The sequence below is a fragment of the Alosa pseudoharengus genome, unplaced genomic scaffold (assembly GCF_046254945.1).
Source record: "Alosa pseudoharengus isolate Yale_2024_CS ecotype anadromous, Long Island Sound unplaced genomic scaffold, YU_APseudo_1.1 YU_APseudo_1.1_scf_15, whole genome shotgun sequence".
Taxonomy (NCBI): domain Eukaryota; kingdom Metazoa; phylum Chordata; class Actinopteri; order Clupeiformes; family Clupeidae; genus Alosa; species Alosa pseudoharengus.
In genome coordinates, this window is record NW_027468620.1 from 15892334 (window position 1) to 15907988 (window position 15655).

The 15655-nt window shown below is 40.8% G+C and overlaps 1 protein-coding gene across 1 annotated transcript; it reads left to right on the forward strand.

The window, feature by feature from the left end:
- The first annotated feature begins 10631 nt into the window (after positions 1-10631).
- LOC143124293 (toll-like receptor 4) lies at positions 10632-13524 on the forward strand. The gene is made up of 3 exons (XM_076285720.1): positions 10632-10727; positions 10806-10972; positions 11096-13524. The coding sequence occupies exons 1-3, from the start codon at positions 10662-10664 to the stop codon at positions 13302-13304; spliced, it is 2442 nt and encodes an 813-aa protein (XP_076141835.1). The 5' UTR covers positions 10632-10661; the 3' UTR covers positions 13305-13524.
- Positions 13525-15655: the final 2131 nt, after the last annotated feature.

Consider the following 15655-nt stretch of genomic DNA (forward strand, 5'->3'; position numbering starts at 1 on the left):
TGTATCAGGGTTGTGACTGTGCTATTGTTAAACAGGCAGAAGGCAGGCTTTCATGAGAACTGATGAGGAACTAAATTATGTGCCACATCACTAGGATCTCTCAAAGTACAACCGGGACGATTGAAAAGGAGGACGAATGAAATATTCCAGTTTTCTTCAAATGCAACAACGATAGACATAGCTACATAATTTGGACAAAACATAGAACATATTAACCTCCATTGCTCAGCCAATTACTTTTAGCAATAAATGCGATGGTCAAAGGTAACTTCATTAGCGGTTTATTTATTTATAGTAGGCCTATTATTAAAGAGTGTTTTTCATCTGTTAGATTTTAGTGGTTTTCTGTATGTCTTTGTTTAATACTGCAGAAACTGCGGGACAGGACGTTTATTGTAAGCAGACAGAATGTTGTCACCTTACAATAGCAAATGGTATACCTAACTAATTGTCCCCCCACAAGAGACATCTTAATTGAATAAGGCTATATCACTACCCGCTTCCCCCCCTCCAATTTGACCCCAGACATGAATGTATATTCTGGTATTATAATTAGCCAGGAGTTTCCCAGATTTTTGCTTTCAGTTCATTACCTTGGCTTCACCTTGCAACACTGTGCTGTGCTGTGCGTACAACAGGGTTACCAGAGCTCTGTTGTTACATCCAGAATAAAGAACTATTCTTTCGCAAGCCAGCCTCAAGTTTTACCTGCTCTTAACTACACTGGAATCTACTCGGTCAACGGTGTCTCCATTTGGAATTAAGAAAACAATTTCAATAGCATTCTTCAGTTGGTGTTGTCCACCCACTTGTACGTGAAATAAGGAAAAAACAAGATTCATCCTGAAGAGGACAACAGCCTGTTTCAACGGTGAGTCGTTTTTAATTATTCACGCTACAAAAAAGAACAGAAATTTGCTGTTTTTGGGTTACAGTTTGACTAGAGTACCAGTGTGTTGAGCAAGAAAAAGTTTTGCCTGCAGCTGTCTAGAAGCCAACAGTCCTGCATGTTTTGTGTGTACATACAACTATTTTGACGTTGTAGGCCTATTTAAGCATTTTGAGCTTTGCATTCTGTATTTTTCATTTTGTGGATGTTTTGAGATAGATTTTTATCTCTTGGCTAATTTAGTAGTGGTGACTGACTAAATTAGAGGCTAACTGTAGCTTAAGGCTAAGTTAGAGTTTGTAGCTACTGTTTTATGTGCTTGTTAGTATTTCCCGCTGCGCTGTAAGACAGCGTTTCAAGTCTTATTCTGTAGTTCTATGGTGCAGGGTGTGAGGCTGCAACAAAGAATGACTGGGTTTGGTGTGGTGCATAGCTGAGGCTAGGCAGGCATATTGTTCGCTGCGAGGCAGGAGAAATTTGATAGTGCACAGTTTTTTACGTGCTTGTTAATATTTTGCGCTGGGCTGTAAGACTGCGTACAAGTCTTATCCTGAACGGATTTGGTGTGGCGTCAGCCGAGGCTGGACGGGCATATTGTACGCAGCAAGACAGGAGAAATTTAATAGTGCACGGGCTAACTATAGCGGTCGCTTAGTTAGAGGCTATCATTAGGAATGTTCATTCTATGATAGAGTTTTGTAGTTACTGTTGTATCCACATAGTGTTTTTGGCGGAGTCTTTCATGTGCCGGATAATATTTCTCGCTGGGCTGCAACCTGCGTGCGTTTTACAGCACTAATCAGACAGGAGATTATTGATCAGGGCACAGCGTTTTGAATTGCCTGAGGGAATCAAGCGCAGTTTTCAGACTGGCCGAGAATGCAGCTCAGTTTGAAGTGTGAAATGTCATTTCTGTTATACGCGTCACAAGTTGGGAAACACAATTTGTTTTAATGTTAACATCTAAGCAGTGATGCTTGAAGTAGGCTACGTAGCCTACCAGTAACATCTTGTTGGATACCTATCATTTCATTTTAACATCTAACTAACTAACACAATGTTCAGTAAAAGGAACAGGGCCTGTGCCAGCCAGATCCCTACAACTGAGAAAGGTGGGATGGCACCGCCCCAAGTTAGTGAAGATGAAATAGTTACAACGGTGAGAGATTTTTTGAACGGTCATCTCAGGATGGAGAAGACCGAGAAAAGGATTGAAATGAAATATGGCATTGTGAATGATGATGATAATTTGTGGCCTATGGCCGATTTGCAGCGAGCATGGGGGAAAATGCAACGTCTATCCGATAGAAATAAGCTGCCATTGTCTTTAGTCATCTTGAATCAAGCCATGCTTAGGCGCGAGGCTGCCGAGAAGAAGGAGGCGGCAGAAAGGGTTGATGCGCTCAAGAGAGAATTGTCTGAGCTTAAGGCTGAAATATCTGCTTTAGCAGAGAAGGAGAAGTCGCTAAAGGTGGAGAAGACTCAGGATGAAATAAGGAGTGCCCAATGTGCGAGATCTGAGCCGATGCCAACTTGTTTAAATGAACAAATTCTGCCGGTTACAAACCACATCCAATCTGTTTGTGATGTTGAAGGCGAGGAAATGATCTCTAACCAGATACAACATGTGACCACTTCTGTTGAGCCTTCTAAAATGTGGATTGGGCAAGCATGTCAGACGCTGCCTAAAATGGATAGCCTGGGTTTTACTGCAGCTGTTTGTGCAGAGGTTGGCAGGGTGCTGGGCACCCAATGGTCGTCCTATGGTTTTCATCACCCACAATCCTCTACAGGAGTTGAGAGAATGAATCATTTTTTGAAGGAAAGTTATGATAAAGGCCACCAGGAAGGTTTTCCTTGGTTTGTGCCACCGGTTGTGTGCAGTGTGAGTCCTACCAACAACAAAGAGACAGGGCTTGGCCCGCTTGAAGTCGTGACTGGAAAACCTATGTCTGCACTTGTTTTGTGTACTGCGATAGTACATTTGGGATCAGATGCTTTGAGTGCATATTGTTCTGAATTGGCTGAAACATTCAAAACAGCAGGCCATCAGTTGACAATGGAGTGTCACAAGCATCTTGACGGGGGACACTCCCTACCTGGCCATTGGGCGATGATTAACGACCCACTCAGAGTAGTCTTTGAAGCTAATTGGGAAGGGCCATTCCACACGTTGTTAGCAACTGATGCAGTCTCAGACGACCATGGCTAAACCTTGAGTCCTGTCCTAGAAATGACATGATGCTGAACCTTAGGCTATTTGATCAAATAATATGACCCTATTATAATTTGATAGATTCTTGTTTTCAACTTAATTTGCATGCTTTTTTCCAATTTTCTGTGAGCATTAGTATACTGCCGCTCTTTTTTGTTTGTCATTTCAGAAACTACTGTCCGTGACCACAACCACTAACAGCCGTTTGACGACGACACCAGCAGTGATCATAGCGACATGGGAGTGACCCCAGGATGCACAGAGTGGATGACAACCGTGATCCTGACAATGATGGTTTTCATATCAGACGTACTCCCACTGCCGGACCACAACCAGATGTTGGCTGTCAAGATGGCCATGAATGGGACTATATTTGTTTGCGGGAAACATGCATGTTTGCCCTCAAACAGGGAAGGGAGTTGTTATGCCGCTCCGACCCAACATTTCTTAACGGATACAGAGTTACCTTCTGTTATGGACAAGATTGCCAATGATACTATAGAAGCCCTATCCGCAATTAATGAAGAATTATATGCCATTCACAAAGTAGCCTTACAGAACAAAATGGCTCTGGACATTATACTGGCGGATAAGGGTAGCACATGTGAAATTCTGACACAAGAGTGTTGTCTATTGGAAATCATTCAGATTTTAAGGGCAACCTTTGTTCCTACTCTGTCCATTTATGCAATTTTCAGGATTTGAATATCAGTTACCTGTACAAGAACACCACACATAGCCCCAGTTAGAATTAGCTGACTGACATTAAGGTGATAACTGAAAACTCAGTTTTCGACTTCATGCTTATTCAGTAGCTTAGACTAGGCATATTAGTGCTCTCCCCAATCCCAGACTTTCACATTGCATGTTTGTTTGTAATTAAATGATGCAAAACAGCCCTATTGCTGAATGTCTATGGAGGGACGAATAAAGCTGTCATTCCGACCAGGCAGCAGGCCATGTATTCTAAGTAAATGCACACATATCTGTGTTTATAGCCTAGGCTACTATATTTTATGCAGGTGACACGGTGAGACAGTGACACTGCAGGGCAGTTATTTGGATGTGTGGTGGCCTTACCCACGTAAAAACAGAGTGAAATAACATTTTGTACTATAGAAACATTATATCATTGGAAACATGTATTATTCTAGCTATATAAATGGCATAGTGCATGGTATTTCCATAACCGCGAGATAACCTACGCGCTTCACGATGATGACAATGAGTTGTTAACAGACAAGACATAGCAGCAATCTATCTGAAATAGGCCTAGGCTATACCATGATCAGCTGTGTTAACTTGCTACGGAGGCAGAGCAGTTGCCAAACCAAACTGTGACACAGTTGGTATGGATGCTCTCAATGTTGCAGCGGTAGAAGTTCACCAGGATGTGAGGAGACAGGTGGTCCTTCTTAAGTCTCCTCAGGAAGAAGAGAAGCTGGTGAGCCTTCTTGATCAGGATAGAGGTGTTGAGGGTCCAAGAGAAGTCCTCAGAGATGTGGACACCCAGAAACTTGAAGCTGGTGACACGTTCCACCTCAGTCCCATTGATGAGAATATGTGTGTGTGCTAGCTTTAGACTTCCTGAAGTCCACAATGAGCTCTTTGGTCTTCTTGGTGTTGAGAGCCAGGTTGTTGTCAGTTCACCATGATGTTAGGTGCTGGACCTCCTCCCTATTGGCCGTCTCATCGTTGTTGCTGATGAGACCAATCACCATAGCGTGGTGGTAATGGTGTTAGAGCTATGTACAGGTGTGCAGTCGTAGTGAAGAGGGATTAAAGGAGAGGGCTCAGCACACATCCCTGTGGTACACCGGTGTCCAGGGTGATGGTTGAGGAGGTGTGGTTATCTAACCTAACAGACCAAGTCTGTTGGTTAGGAAGTCCAGAATCCAGTTACAGAAGGAGGTATTGATGCTCAGTTCACTGAGTTTGCTGATCAGTTTGGAGGGGATGATGGTGTTGAATTCAGAACTAAAGTCAATGAACAGCATTCTCGCATAGGTGTTGCTATTGTCAAGGTGGGACAGGGCAGAGTGAAGTGCAGTAGAGATGCCATCCTCCGTGCTCCTGTTCTGACGGTATGCGAATTGGAAGGGGTCCAGTGATGGTGGTAAGCAGGTCTTGAGGTGGGCCAGGACCATCCTCTTGAAGCACTTCATGATGATGGGGTTGAGTACAACTGGACGGAAGTCATTTAGATGTGTTGCCGCGGAGTGTTTTGGCACCGCCACGTTGGAGGTGGTTTTAAAGCATGCGGAGACAGCTGCCTGGGTTAGTGACAGATTAAATATGTCAATCCAAACCTTAGACAGCTGCACAGCACAGGCCCTGTCAATTTTCTCTCTTTTGAAATAGCATTTAAAAAAACATGAATAAAGGAGGGTTCACTAGTTCACATTCCGTAATTCCGTAGAAAAGCTGCGGCGCTAGTGCTAGGTTGATCGGCTATAGTAGGAGAGGAAAGATAAACTGATTGTTGGAGAAGGCGATGCAGGTCTGCTTTCCTTGCGAAACGAGGGCAATCGATACTACATCCAACTCTGCTCTAATCAAAGATATGATCCGCAGAGTAGCTCTCCTTTGTGCAAGTGGAGTGACGCCGATGCTGCAACTTCGCCAAATAGAGGCAGACTGCGAATAAATAACTTATCTGATTGAAGGAGGTGTGGCAAATTCAGTCATGCTCCTCCCGAACTTCCGTTTGTAAACGCCATTTATATTATAGACTTATAATACTTGCTTCCTGTCACAAAAATATACTTAAAGAAATTCACTGTGCTATCGAAACACTCACTCTGCCATGACAGCTAGCACACACACTGGCTTCTTGTGCAAGGTTATCTTACATGTTGCCAGAGACTTTACAAAACTTATTAAAGACACAGTTAAAAACAAAACACAGTTAGAAACAGGCACCTTCGCTTTGGTGGCAACGGGAGAGTCAAGATGCACATTTTATTCTGCTGTGAGTTGGGCAGCTGTAGTGGTATGGGTTTTTTTTTGTAATACAATCCGTCTTAGCACACATATATTCCTTTCAGACAGCTTCCTCTTGCATTGTCCTGTTGGATGTGGTTCGTTCGTCTTTCATCATGGTATACCAACATTACCATCGATACCGTGGCTTTCAAAACACCACTTGATGTCCTGGTCACAGATGTGCCAGCAAGACACGCACCAATAATTTGTCCTCATTTCAACTCTGTAGCATTTTATATACAGCTGCTTTTGCTCTGCTAGTGCAACCTTCACACTCTTTTCTTTACTGATCAGGTTGTGAAATCTGTAAATATTGGCCAAATCATTGTGGTGCTGTTGAATATTGAAAAGCAGAACTGCACTAAACACAGACAGACATGGTCTTAGCTTTAGCAAAGGGGGAGCATGAGAAAGGGGGAAGTATCAGACAGTAGGCCTATCAGAGCACCGCCTGGTATGACTCGACGGCCAGGGACGGGGATTGCAGATGACCATATGAAACTTGGCAGGTTTTTCCTTTGTGAGAGTTTTAGAACATGTAGGTGTCCAGATGATAACCCATTATAATGTTGATGATGGGGGTTTTTTCTTTAGAAAAAAAGTTTTTGACCTGGATTTTTTAAATTACTAATCCTGCTTATATATGTTGAACACCAGCAATATTGTCAGTGAATGTTAGGCTAGCAGTTCTTACAGACTTGCCAAAAAGTAACCGAACCTAAGCTACCGTTACACCCCTAATAGGATATCAAACATTACTTGACTTAATGGAAGAACAAACCACTCCCTTTCCAAATAAAGTTGCTTAAATGTGCTCTAAGCAATGTTGCACGGTTTCTAAGCTAAAACATTCTGTCTCTGTGGAAAGTCCAGGCTCCAAAAAGGCAACAAAAACAACTTGATCCAACCTGAACCATAAAAAACAACAATCTCCAATGAGATGCGCGTTTAAAGGAAAATTCCGGTTTTTAGCACTTTAAAGGACAATTCCGGCGCAAAATGAACCTGGGGGTTAATAACACATTTGTACGAGTTCGACCGTTCGCTGGGATTTATTTTCATGCTAGTCGAATGTGACCAGTTTTATTGCAAACCGCTAATTAGCTTTTAACGCTAGCCTTCGGGGCACACGTACAGTAGAAAGAAATCGCTATTTCTATACCACTAACAAGGCTCACAATAGCACCACACTTAAACAGTAGCATTATGAGGGTCTCTACATGTAAACCGAAGCATTGAGAACTTTGTAAGTGTACAGGCAGTTTATTAAAAAGAAACACATTACCGTTCACGTCTGGTTGTTCACATATACAGGCAGGCGATGTGAACTAAAATCATGTAATTTGCTCAATATAGGCCTATCAGAAATAAGCTCCGATGTAACATAACTTGTATAGTGTACTTACTTAGTGGATGTCCATCTGGTCTCTCTGGTATGGATCGCCGCCTCCAATTTCTTTTCGGGACATGGAAAAAAGTTTCAACTACAGCCCTGTTTATCAATGAGGGGGAATCTTCAGACTCTACAAAACACTGCGTCTCTTGGGGGTCGCGACGCAACAGGTCCCACTCCATGCAACACAGGCACTCCTCTTCGGTGGCTATAGCTTCACAATGTCCGCAGGTAGCCTACAGTTTCTAGAAGTGCGAGGCTGTGTGCAGCATTGACTACAGGTAGCTCTCTCTCTCTCATAGCCCTTTCACGGAGCTCCGCAGCTCTTCGTTGGTAGGCTATATTCCGACGTCCAATAAGGGTTCATCCTCGATGTCTTCAAATTCGTTCAAATAGCCTGCCATCTCTTATGTCTCCTGTTGCGTTCAGTGCTTCTCTTTTGCACAGTCCTTTCTTTCAGCAACAACGTTTCACATGAGATTCACTTCACATCCCAGAGTTTCGTTTTCCCAAGGCGCCTGCCTGTATGTGAACCAGACGTGAACGGTAATGTGTTTCTTTTTAATAAACTGCCTGTACACTTACAAAGTTCTCAATGCTTCGGTTTACATGTAGAAACCCTCATTATGCTACTGTGTAAGTGTGGTGCTATTTTGAGCCTTGTTAGTGGTATAGAAATAGCGATTTCTTTCTACTGTACGTGTGCCCCGAAGGCTAGCGTTAAACACTAATTAGCAGTTTGCAATAAAACTGGTCACATTCGACTAGCATGAAAATAAATCCCAGCGAACGGTCGAACTCGTACAAATGTGTTATTAACCCCTAGGTTCATTTTGCGCCGGAATTGTCCTTTAAGGCCCTTTTCTGGTTTGTTTTGGATGAACTAGAGTGGTGGACACCGAAATTTTGACGATTGGTCCTGTCTCGACTTTCTGACTCGTTTTGAATCGCCTTTTCACTTCTCAGGGTGGCTGGCAATGGGCATACTGTAGTAGGCTACTCAAACATGTCCTAAAACAACCCTTAACGTTCGTTTTCAAAACTGTGCAACTCACCGAGTGGTTAGTGGAGTTCATTGACTATTAAAAGCAAATATATCGGCGCAATGTATGATTCGTATTTGAACCTGAAGCATAGACGGTGGCGCAGTAGGCTAATATCAACGTGCAATGACAGAAATCAATGGGATTTTACAAAATGCCAAATAAAAGACGACAGAAACTGTATTTCGCTACGCTACTTGTTTTGGAACATCAACGAACACCACTAACCACTCGGTGAGTTGCACAGTTTTGAAAACGAACGTTAAGGGTTGTTTTAGGACATGTTTGAGTAGCCTACTACAGTATGCCCATTGCCAGCCACCCTGAGAAGTGAAAATGCGATTCAAAACGAGTCAGAAAAGTCGGACAGGACCAATCGTCAAAATTTCGGTGTCCACCACTCTAGTTCATCCAAAACAAACCAGAAAAGGGCCTTAAAGTGCTAAAAACCGGAATTTTCCTTTAAGGGGAGAGGTTCAATTGCACGGGAGGGAGGGGGAGTATAGGGGTAGAATTGTCTCTAAAAGATTTGTACATACTTGAAAAAGATAAATACCCCCAAATTCTCACACTGCCATCTACTTGTTATGCAGGGGAGGGTGTATTCCCCCGCGAATTTGGGGGTATTTGTTTGTGGACGCTGTGGGATAAGACTGTCTCAAAATTACATCATCCACAAATGCGATCCACAGATGCAGAATCCAATGCCTCCAACACACAAACATATTTATTTACAAACGTCAAAAATATATTTACAAATATACATATATTTGTACAAATTACTTTCTGTATTTGTATGTCATTTGTATTTGTGTATTTATATATACACATCTATTTGTGCGTGTCTTTTCGAGTACATACAAATATTTTAAAGACAATTCTAACCCCATAAAGGAGTAACGAATTAGCTCTCTGTTTTGTTTGAACGTCAACAGAAGTGACGTTACCCAACATTGCTTAGAGCACCTTTAAACACTCCATCTTGAAAAGCAATTTTACCAATTGTAAAGACATAGATTAAAATCAAAGATTTCAACTAAAATTCTGGACTTCTGATACAGAAAAAGATCTTCTTCGCTGGTTCTACTTAAGCTGACCTCAGAATGGCTCTGTGATATTTAGTGGTTTTCATAACCATAGGTAAACAACAACAGATAAAGCCTGTGGTCATTCATCTCAGTTATGAGAACAGAAATGAGATGGATCTCTGCTGAGGGGGTCCTATTGCAACACTGCCCTCTTAAGTTGAAAAGGGGTAACACTCCACACAATGTGTAATGTGGCAGAAATTAGAAATTGTATCAACAGAATGGATATTTTGGCTGCAGCAGAACTCATTTTTATTCATTGGGGGGTTGCTTTTTCATCCCTTCCCTTGGTCTTATGCCCTTTTTTAAGTATATATTTTTTGGCCTTTTTATGCCTTTATTGATAGAACACTGGAGAATGACAGGAAGTGAGTGGGAGAGAGAGCAGGGTGGGATCCGGAAAGGACCAAGGGACGGGAATCGAACCCGGGTCGCCGGCATACAGTGCAGGTGCCGCAGCCAGTTGCGCCACAGCTGGGGCCGGTCTTATGCCTGTTTAATCTGTTCTGCAATCTTACACTTACACTGGCTCATAGAGCACCCTTGGTCAACAGCTGTTGTTTTAAATGGTCTCTATTGTACAAATAAACCTATATTGACTCAAAACAAAGAGTAACAGAAAGCTCCCAATAGTAAGAAAGAATTTCTGAACATTATGTGATTTGTTCCCCCCTGCTTGCTGACAGTTCAGTGAATGAAATTATAGCAACACATGCACACAATAGTGAGCTCTGTAACATACATATAACATGAGACATGTTTTTTTTTTTTCAGTTTTCCCAAACTGAACATTTAGAAATGAGGTAAAATAAGATTACGTCAGACTAGTGACAGTGTAACAGTTAAAAAGCGTATATTTACATTTCACTGACAGTTACAAGAGTCATAGTTCCTTTGTTCTCATGTCTGAGAAGTCACACAATCAGTGGCACGTGGTTTTTGTTCCTCATTGCTATTTCAGGAAAGCCTATGTCATGTATTGTCCAAACAAATGAAGGCTTTTATCAAAATGACGTCTCTCCGAGTACACAGAATTACACTTCCAGTCATGTGGATGATTATTACTACTGTAAGGGCAGTCAAAATGAATGAGGATATGGAGGCATGCCTGGAGGTATAGTAATGTTTGCATAACATGCCTAATTCTGTGACAGCATATGTGTAGACTTTAAAAATGTTCTCTTGTTTTCAGGTCATCCCCAGTCTCCAATACTCATGCTTCAGGAGAAACCTGAGCTACATACCAACCAGTATCCCTCCCTCCACACAACATTTGGACTTCAGTTTTAATTACCTCACAACATTGCAGAGACACATGTTCCCGAGATTACCATTACTACAACATCTTGATCTCACAAGGTAAAAAGAGGGCTTCTTTGTTTTACTTCATTTCTTAGACATGATTATTTGAACTGACACTGTAAACACAATGTGAAGATTATGTGACACTGTCCTGTGTTTTTGTGTCTCTTTTTCGAACAGATGTCACATCCAACACATTGACAATGAGGCGTTCTTTAATATGAGGAATTTGTCTGTTTTGATTCTCACTGGAAATCCAGTGAAATATTTTGGAAGAAACAGCATTAATGTTTTGGAAAAAATATACACGCTTGTTCTAGTCGACATCGGTCTGCTCTCCATGTACAGTCTTAATTTACAGAATTTAACAAGCCTAAAGGAATTAAAAGTTGGAACAAACAGATTATTTTCTTTGGCCCTTCCAACGTATGCTGTTAGTTTCAAGGACTTCACATTACTGGACCTTCATACAAACAACATATCTGTCATCAGAGCTGTTCACACTTCTGTTTTGCGTCAGATGAGTAACAATTTAACTTTAATACTGTCCGGAAACCCAATATCCTTCATAGAAACTGGAGCATGTAATGGCCTTTATCTCCGAGAGATCAATTTATTTGACACAACCTCATCCACAAGTACAAGAGAAGCTCTTGGGGGTCTTAGGGGTTTGAATGTGAAGAAGTTGAAAATAGGACATTTCTTGGAGACGGGAAGGATCCAAATAAATCCAGATTCTTTGGAAAACCTTTGTTTCATAAACTTCGAGGAGATATATTTTCATCAGTCCTTCTATTTCAATCTACCCAGTCGTATCCTTGGTTGCATGAGTAATTCTACAAAAATTGTTCTGAACCGCGTTGGCATAATTAACAAGGAACATTTTTATTTTCCAAACCTCAAAGAGATTGTTATTGTTAAAGGTAAAATGGCCATACTACCAGATGTTCTACTGTCTCATCAACACAATTTAAAGAAACTGGTCATCAATGACAATATACATCCACCAGAATTTATAAGCTTTGCTAATTTGCCTAGTCTAGACTACATTGATCTAAGTAATAATAATTTGATAATGAATTGCTGTGATGATGAATTTTTTGATGTCCCTAAACTCAGGTATCTAAATCTGAGTGAGAATGCGAAGATTAGAATTAGACTCCTTGGACTTTCAAATCAAGCATCTCTAGAAATATTGGATCTTCATGGCACAGAAGTAGAAGTTGAAAATGAATCAGCTGTTATGCAAGACCTTAAGAATTTAAAAACTCTCGACCTTTCCCACTCACAAATTACCTTCAAAAGCATAGTTATTTTTTATGGTTTGAGCAGTCTGAAAGAATTGAAAATTGCTGGCAACAGCTTTGCAAAAGGCATTTTTGGTCAATTATTTTTAAATCTCACAGCTCTAGAGCTCCTGGACATTACAAATTGTGCCATTGAAGACATACCCTTGACTTCATTCCAGGATCTACATCATTTAAAACATTTGATTCTTAGTGGGAACAAACTGACCACAATGGACTTTCTCACAGGTCCTAGTTTATCGAAACTAAAGTCTTTGCATGCAGATAATAACCACATAGCCGGCATCTCTCCAAACGTTCTTCAGAATCTCCCTGCAGATCTTTCGGTATTTGATTTGTCCTTCAATCCCATAGAATGTTCCTGTACTCAGACTGAATTTATTTCCTGGATCATTAATCATCAGTCAGTTCTAAAAGATCCTCATCTAATGTCATGCAAAGCCTCATCCATGAACTCCAGAGTGATTAACTTTGACCCCACACACTGTGTTCACATAAAGAGAGTGATAATAACCGTGTCCATATTAGCAGCTATAATTGTACTCCTATTGTCTGCATTGTTGTATAAGTACCAGTTCTATATACATTACTGCTTCATATTGCTAAGAGGCTACAGAATGTCTAGACAACAAGAATGCTCCTATGATGCCTTTGTGATCTACTCAAGCAAGGATGAAACCTGGGTGTTGGATGAGCTTGTGGAAAACCTTGAGAAAGGACATCCTCCAATTCAGCTTTGCCTGCATGAGCGAGATTTCCAAGCAGGAAAGTCGATTACCTCCAATATAGTGGATGAAGGCATCATGGGTAGCCGGAAAGTCATTGTGGTGGTGTCTCAGCACTTCCTAGACAGCTCCTGGTGTCAGTTTGAGTTTGAACTGGCACAATCCTGGCTTGTCTTCAGGCGAAATGCCAGCATCATCATCATCATCTTGGAAGATGTGGAAGATAAGAAAATAAGGAGACTGTTTGGACTTCATAAGTATCTGAAAAAGAACACCTACCTCAAGTGGAAGGGAAACGTTCTAAGCAATATCCGGTTCTGGGCTCGTCTCAGAAAAGCCATTATTGCTAGGAACTGAAACTTTTACACATGCTAGACATATTAATCTTGCCGAACTATAGAACTTACATAGTTCAGAGAGAGGATGATGATAGATGTGGATCTAAGGGTGTGATTGTGTTGATCTCTTTTTGAACTGATTTATACTTCATTCAAGAGACTTCCAGAAATCTGCAAAAAACACCTGCTATCTAAAATGATGCCTCTTTTCACTGTTTGTTTTTGATTTGATTATTTGTTACCCTGGAAATCCAGAGTTCTCGCAAGAGCACAATGGATTTGTCTCTGCGAGACACTCTGGCAATGAGCAAGGATGCATGTTACTTTTTCCCCTTGCATCCCGTGGAACCAATCAAATCGTATCTGATATAGGTGGGCCAGAGGCGAGCTAAACTAATGACGACAGCGCTGCAACGTTGAAAACATTGATCGATCATAGTGTTATCCAATTGTGTCGAAGTCCGGAATCATTCAGAGTAAACATTGGTCTAGTGTTATCCAATTGCGTGCAGTGAGATTTTCAAATGCATGCTTGGTGCCGCCCCTCGAGTTGGGCCATTACATTGTTCGTGGCCAGACCCTTAATCTTTCTAGATTATCAGGGTCTGGATTTTCCAGGCTAATTATTTGTAAAACTGAAAGGGAAATTTTACACTGATGCCTTATTAGTAGTAGTACTTATTAGGGTAGTAATGGCTCAGTCCAATAGTGGACAATAGTGGCTCTTTTTGATTTCTGTTACTGCACAGGTTTATATATATCCAATCTGTTAACAGTGCCCTTAACAAGAGTACCATGAGTGCCCAATTTCAGTGCCATGTCCCCTGATAGCTGGTGAAACTGAGGAAATAGCCTGACCTGACCAGACTGCACAAGCATAACATACGACACAAATCCAAACTCCACATTTCAGTCCATAATACAGGAATGCTTCTGCTAGCTAACAGAAACGGCATGTTTTTAATACCCAAATAACTCATTTAATTTTAAACTTTGAAGAGGATGTAAAACAACTTTATACTCAACTCCATACCCAACAAACATACCCAACAAACAACTTTATACTCAACTCCATACCCAACAAACAACTTTATACTCAACTCCATACCCAACAAACATACCGAAGGTTTACTTGTCTTAAGTATCATCTCTTTTTTTTGAGTGTTGAGATGTTCTACTCAAGCCCTTTTTCGTCTTTTAAATCACACCTCTTGTTTGCATGAAAATTATTTGCATGAGGTTTGGAATTATGACAGGATCAATTACATGATAACTCTAATCAGACAAAGGTCAACTATTGCCTTTAAAAATGCGCATTCCATCTTTGTTGTAACAGAAGTTTTTTTTTTTTTTTAAACTCATCAACTACTTCACTTGAATAATAAACAGTACGTGTCTACTCAAGTTATGCTGACTTTAAAATTGCCACTACATTTAGTGCTTTAGGTAATTGACCAATGGCAAATACTATAATTTAGCAGCACCCTGAGATGGAGTTCTGCTGAAGGTCCTGTCATAGTGCAACACCACACAAATACACACGTAAATAAAGATGAGAATTATTTTAGAAAGAATTTACATGGATGAATAGATTTAAAACAGAGTTTGAGTGACAGCGGAAGACAGTTCCCAATAAACAGCAGCTTGAAATTGTGATCATAGACAAGTTTCGACAAGTGTTGTTTGTTCCCCATTCTACTGCACTAAAGGAAGTTTGACATCAAGGAAGATTGACATCACATGATCTTTGATTCCATTTAGAAAATGCTCACATATCTTTGCTTGAAATGATCAACATGTTCTGCTCAGTTTAAAGTAGTTTGATAGTTCAGTATCAATAGATTGATTGATCATGTATTATTCAATTTGATTTTAAAATGTACTTAGAGTACGATTATTGGATCATATACACTTTTTCATAGTCATAACATACCAAACAGGTGATGTATTTAGCACATGATTCTTATATTGCCAGATTCCAGAAAATCTCACACAAAATACATTTTTAATGGCATACATGAATACAAAAACGTGAAAACTATTCATGAGACGAAAATAGTTTATCTTCGATATAAATATGCAAGTATTATTAAATCATACTTTCACAGATATGTCCAGGAAAAAAATTAGATATAGCGGGCTGTATTTTCGGTCACCAGCGCATGGCGTAAAGTTCGTTATTCACCGGCGCGAAGTTGAATTCGTTATTTTGCACCTTTATTTTTTAAGCATTGCGCCCAGGGGTGTGGCAATTAACAACCTAGGGAGGGACCTGGCGCATTGTCTAAAAATCGCTATCATACACCACCTAAACCTGGTCAGAAGTCAATGGCGAGTTGTTCATATGCTATTTTAAGAGCGCATGTCAAC

Bases quoted from the DNA above. Each gene is read 5' to 3' on its own strand.
- LOC143124293 (XM_076285720.1), top strand. From the start codon at position 10,662: ATGTGGATGATTATTACTACTGTAAGGGCAGTCAAAATGAATGAGGAT. The intron at 10,728-10,805 runs GTATAGTAATGT...TCTTGTTTTCAG, and splicing joins ATATGGAGGCATGCCTGGAG to GTCATCCCCAGTCTCCAATA. The intron at 10,973-11,095 runs GTAAAAAGAGGG...TTTTTCGAACAG, and splicing joins CAACATCTTGATCTCACAAG to ATGTCACATCCAACACATTG.